Source organism: Procambarus clarkii, chromosome 92 (assembly GCF_040958095.1).
Source record: "Procambarus clarkii isolate CNS0578487 chromosome 92, FALCON_Pclarkii_2.0, whole genome shotgun sequence".
In the NCBI taxonomy this organism is placed as follows: Eukaryota; Metazoa; Arthropoda; class Malacostraca; order Decapoda; family Cambaridae; genus Procambarus; species Procambarus clarkii.
In genome coordinates this window covers 16,640,247-16,646,246 of record NC_091241.1, presented here as the reverse complement: position 1 = coordinate 16,646,246, position 6,000 = coordinate 16,640,247, and the positions used below count along the sequence as shown (strand labels likewise).

At 43.4% G+C, this 6,000-nt stretch overlaps 1 protein-coding gene across 1 annotated transcript in view; it reads left to right on the top strand.

Annotated features, from left to right (window-relative positions):
- Positions 1–1,477: 1,477 nt before the first annotated feature.
- The window catches only part of LOC123774995 (glutathione S-transferase theta-1), a 142,412-nt gene continuing 137,889 nt past the window's right edge, over positions 1,478–6,000 (top strand). Inside the window, exon 1 of the mRNA XM_045769696.2 lies at positions 1,478–1,882. Within this exon, the coding sequence (XP_045625652.1) occupies positions 1,774–1,882 (109 nt within the window). The 5' untranslated portion in view covers positions 1,478–1,773. The remainder of the gene's footprint in view (positions 1,883–6,000) is intronic.

Genomic DNA, 6,000 nt, shown 5'->3' with positions numbered 1-6,000 from the left:
TGCTCCACACCCACCCAACTGGGCGGCAGCTTTACAGTCATGTGCTCCACACCCACCCAACTGGGCGGCATCTTTACAGTCATGTGTTCCACACCCACCCAACTGGGCGGAAGCTTTACAGTCATGTGCTCCACACCCACCCAACTGGGCGGCAGCTTTACAGTCATGTGCTCCACACCCACCCAACTGGGCGGCAGCTTTGCAGTCATGTGCTCCACACCCACCCAACTGGGCAGAAGTTTTACAGTCATGTGCTCCACACCCACCCAACTGGGCGGCAGCTTTACAGTCATGTGCTCCACACCCACCCAACTGGGCGGCAGCTTTACAGTCATGTGCTCCACACCCACCCAACTGGGCGGCAGCTTTACAGTCATGTGCTCCACACCCACCCAACTGGGCGGCAGCTTTACAGTCATGTGCTCCACACCCACCCAACTGGGCGGCAGCTTTACAGTCATGTGCTCCACACCCACCCAACTGGGCGGCAGCTTTACAGTCATGTGTTCCACACCCACCCAACTGGGCGGCAGCTTTACAGTCATGTGCATGCATTACCTACAGTAAGCAAATTTTGGATACTTCGCTAAGATTTCGGGCAGCACATCATTATGAATGAAGTACTTACACATTTCTTGGACACTATTGATTGTGTTATCTCTAAATTCCGCAATTTTTCACATTCCATTATATAATGACGCAAAGTATATGAATAGTTCTGCTGACAGAGTTTCCATTTAGTCAAATCTACATCAGCAGATATTACAAATTCCCAGAGGTACTTGTAGCCGAGCCTAAGCCTAGCAGTGGTGACATCTAGAAGTCTGCTAACATTATTGGATGACCCATAGACGTGCGGTTCTTACATACCCATTGTACCATCTTGTAAATATATAACTATTAATATTATTATTGGTAAATGGTAAAGATAAATAGGCAGGTTTTGGGCAGATCTAGACATGCCGCAAGGCTTTGCGAGTTAGTGGCTTATAATGAATGTAAAAACACTAATGTTATGTACTCTCCCGAGAAAATGTATCTTCTTGTATATAAATGATAAATAAATTCGTTTGTTCAATTCTAATGCTTGTAGGCGAGAACAGCTGTGAACGCCAGCTAGCGCACAAGTACATGAGCGCCCAAAATATTTTTACACAAAAGACATGTACAGACAGGCGTGTGGCTTTTGACTTCTTTTTTATTTATTAATATTAAATATTAGGCGCTTACCTATAATAGTTATCATTTTATACAAGCATAACTATCACATAATAAATATAAAAGGAGTTTATCCAAAACTGACAGAAGTGTTGTTTTGTGCGTTATATCGTGTTTGTGGGCATTCGGGTGTGTGTTGTGTTTACTCTGGCGGGCGGCGTCCTTACCAACTTCGGATTATGTCTATTTCATCACTAAACTTCATTTAATAACTATATGCCTGTTAAGTAGAAGATTTTAATTGTTAATAGCATTATATTGTCGTTTTAATATGGAACACGTACACATATGCGAAACGTCCAAAGCTGGTGTCCGAAGTGGTAAAATATTAGTGTACGATGGTGTCAGTGTACAGAATGTCTTGTATCCAGCTGATAACATTTATACCAAGGTCGTTCCTCGAAGAGCCGTTCTTGGCCCGGCCCTGAAGAGAAAGAGAGAGAAGGAAAGAGCTTTGCCTGGCCCTGAAAGAGACCTGTCTGTCCTGAAAGTTTGCTGGCCCTGAGAGAGCCCTATCTGGACCACAGCGAAACTGTCTGGACCTAAGAGGGGAGGATGATAAAACTGTATTATGATCTTATGTCGCAACCCTCTAGAGCTGTTTATATTTTCATGAAAAGAAACAAGATTCCCTTCACAGAGAAGCCTGTGGCTCTTCGCAAGGGTGAGCATCAAGTCTCATATTGGGTACCTGAATATATAGCTGAGGGCAGAAATTACTTTGTCAATTTGATCGATTCCTGTTATTTTATAAGTGGTGTTCATATAATTTCTTTTTCTTCTATCTTCTAGACTAGTTTTGACATGCTTAACACCCTTAGCCTCTCCTCATAACTCTTATTTTTCAGTTCCGGAAGCCATTTTGTTGCATGCCTTTGCATCTTTTCCAGTTTATTGATGTGCTTCTTGAGATATGGGCACCATACAACTGCTGCATATTCCAACTTTGTTCTCACAAAAGTCATGAACAGTTTCTTTAGTATTTCACCATCCACGTAATTAAAAGCAAGTCTGAAGTCGGAAAGAGATGCATATGCTCCTCTCACACGGGTCCGTCTAATTACCACAAGCTACCACAAGCTTCAGAAAGCTTCCTGGCAATACGTTAGTAATGAATAAATATGATATGTTAGGTTAGGCTGACCTAACCTAACCTAATCTATTGTAGCGAGTATATTATTGGGATCATTATTGGGTGATGATGACAGAGGGGCTGCCAAAACGGGCGACCCATCCAGAGAGGAAAGCCTGGACCACTGACTCAGCTGAGATGTTGATTAATGGGATTGCTTCCGGCCATCTGGAGAATCGATCGATGCAGGTGAGTAGATAAGAATATCCTCTTGCCGACGGTAATGGTCCAACGATGTCTACATGCACCACCTCGAAACGGTCAGAAGGTAACGGAAACTGTTGAAGAGGGCTCTTTGTGTGACGATGTGTTTTCGCTCGCTGGCACTGGAGACATGAGCGAGTCCATCGTCGAACATCGGCATTGATTCCTGGCCATACAACACGCTCCGTTAGTAGTTTCTGGGAAGCACGTACTCCTGGGTGTGCTAGGGAGTGAAATACTGAGAACGTTTTCCAGCGAAACTGGGCAGGAATGTAGGGCCTAAGTGCTCCCATCCGTGAGGTGTCACAGATTATCCTTCCGCCACCTTCCATGGGAATCTCGATGAACCGGAGAGCTGTGTCAGATGTTCGTAATCGCTGCAGATCAGGGTCTTCCCGTTGGGCCTTACTGATTACACAATAGTCCACCTGAGCTGGGTTTGTCACTCCGGGGTCACCAATGTAACGGTTCTATTGTTACGTAAAGTATGGTGACAAATAAACAGACACTAAGATACTATATATATATATTTGGTCGAATATACAGAAGTACACAGGTGATACTTTGGTGTGAGTTGAGCGCATTGAGCGTTAGTACAGTATCTCGCAAGTGTCTGCTCTAGACCACACTTGAAAGTAGACTAGTTAATGTTTGCTATTCTTGCTGCTTATATTGCTCGGGCAACACCTCACCGTGTTGGCCGGGCAACGCCTCACCTCATTCATCTCCAAAGGTTGACAGGAATATTAACACTATATTTGGAGCGAGTATATTATTGGGATAATCTACTTGCTACACTATCCTAACTTATCCTAACCTAACCTAACTTAACCAAACCTAACCTAACCTAACCGACGCTTGGATCGTCGACTTGATTTGGCGTCACCAGCTTTTTATTTTCGCCTTATTTCTTTATAAAAAGATACTTTTTCAGACTAAAATTATGTTTTTTTCGTGTTGTACATTCAGCACCAACATTATAATGAGTAAATATATCATATTATTCATTACTAACGTATTGCCAGGAAGCTTTCTGAAGCTTGTGTAGCTTGTGGTAATTAGACGGACCGCTCTCACACTGTTCTTTGTGTTCCTCTGTTGACAGTTTACTATCCAAAACAACCAATGGATCTCATTCTGTATCAGAGTTCTTTAATTCTTTTCTATATACAGTATACAGTGGCACCTCAATTTACTACTACTTACTAGTAAGTAAGCCCCTACTTACGATAATTTCGAGTTACGATGTAAATTTCATCGAAAAATGCGACTCGACATCCGATGGTGTCGTCGACTTACGATATTTGTTGGTACACGTTCGGGTCGACCGAGCGCATGGTTCCCGGTCACGCGGCCGACCTGCCTCAGTTTTACTACAGCTGCCCGCTTAGTGACGATCGCGCCTATAAGAAATTTCGCTTTTGTGGTGATTTTTTGTATTTTGAACATTAAAGTAATTATTATATATCATGCCATGAGTCCCAGGAAAGTCAGTGGTAAAGCTCAATATATGAGATCCCATGTAAGGATGACCATAGAGCAGAAACAAGAGATCATTCATAAATATGAAGATGGTGTGCGGGTTGTTGGACTGGCTAGGTCCAACATTTCTTATGGGAAAAATCGCTTCGACTTACGATCCGTCTCTGGGAACGGATTAGCATCGTAAGTCGAGGCCCCATTGTACTGTAATTTGTAAGTTGTGTGTGGACTAATTTTTTCCTATTTCATTTTCTATAACATGGCATTATATTCACATTGAATTCCATTTGCTACATATCGTGCCAAGCACTTAATTTATCTAGATCAGTTTGAAGCGCATGACAATTGTCTGCATCTCCTACCTTTCCCAGTATCTTAGCATCGTCCACAAACATGTTCATATAATTCTGTATTCCTTCTAATAGATCGTTTATGTAGATGATGAACATTACTGGTGCAAAAACAGAACCCTGTGGTACTCCGTTAGTAACACTCCTCCTGACTGGAGGAGTGTTATATTGTCAGGTATATTGTCTCTGATTACTGCCCTCATCTGTCTGTCGGTTAGAAAGTTTTTCATCCATGTGAAAAGTCTCCCTGTCACCCCTCCAGCATGTTCCATTTTCCAGAACATCCTCTTGTGTGGGACTCTGTCAAAATCCTTTTTTAGGTCCGGACACACGCAGTCAACCCAACCATCTCTCCTGTAGAATCTCTGTGGCTTTATTATTAAACTAAGTAGATGTGTAACACAGGATCTTCCTGTTCGAAACCATACTGTATCCATTATTGTCATTAATCTCCAGGTATTCTACCCATTTGGTTTAAACTATTTTTTCTAGTAATTACCTAAGTGTAGTTACAGGATGAGACCTACGCTCGTGGTGTCCCGTCTTCCCAGCACGCTTTGTCATATAACGCTTTGAAATATGTCATATAACGCTTTGAAATTACTGACGGTTTTGGCCTCCATCACCTTCTCACCTTACGGTAGCCAGTGGCCAAGCGGACAGCACGCTGGACACGTGGTCCTCTGGTCCCGGGTACGATCCCGGGCGCTGGCGAGAAACGATGGGCAGAGTTTCTTTCACCCTATGCCCCTGTTACCTTGCAGTAAATAGGTACCTGGGAGTTTGTCAGCTTCTCATGGGCTGCTTCCTGGGGTGTGTGTATGTGTGGTGTGTGAAAAAAAAATAGTAGTAGTAGTAGAAACGGTTGATTGACAGTTGAGAGGCGGGCCAAAAGAGCAGAGCTCAACCCCCGCAAGCACAACTAGGTGAATACAACTAGGTGAATACCTAACTTGTTCCTACCATCTACCACTCTGTAAAAGTGAATTTTCTTATATTTCTTCAGCAGCTTTGTTTAGTTAGTCTAAACCAATGACCTCTTGTTCTTGAAGTTCCAGGTCTCGGGAATTCTTCCCTATCAATTTTATTGATTCCCATTACTATTTTGTATGTAATGATCATATCACCTCTTTTTCTTCTGTCGGCTGAGTGGACAGAACACTGGACGCATGATCCTGTGGTCCCGGGCGCTGGCAAGAAACAATGGACAGATTTTCTTTCACCCTGATGCTCCTGTTACCTAGCAGTAAATAGGTACCTGGGAGTTAGTCAGCTGTCACGGGCGGCTTCCTGGGGGTGGAGGCCTGGTCAAGGACCGGGCTGCGCGGACATTAAGCCCCGAAATCACCTCAAGATAACCTCTATCTTCTAGTTTGTGCATATTTAACCCTCAAACCGCGCATATCATATATAAATGATATCAAGTGACAAAACCGAAACCGCGCACATTATTTATATATGATTTCGTGTCTAGCGCTATAATTTAAACTCCCCGCCTGGGATAGGGGCAGCTATAGTACAGCCACGACCGATAGTTGCCAGATGCCACCTAGAAAAAAAATCCAGGCCAACATTCTTGGGTGTTACAGTGTCAGTATTGAGCAAGCCACCAAG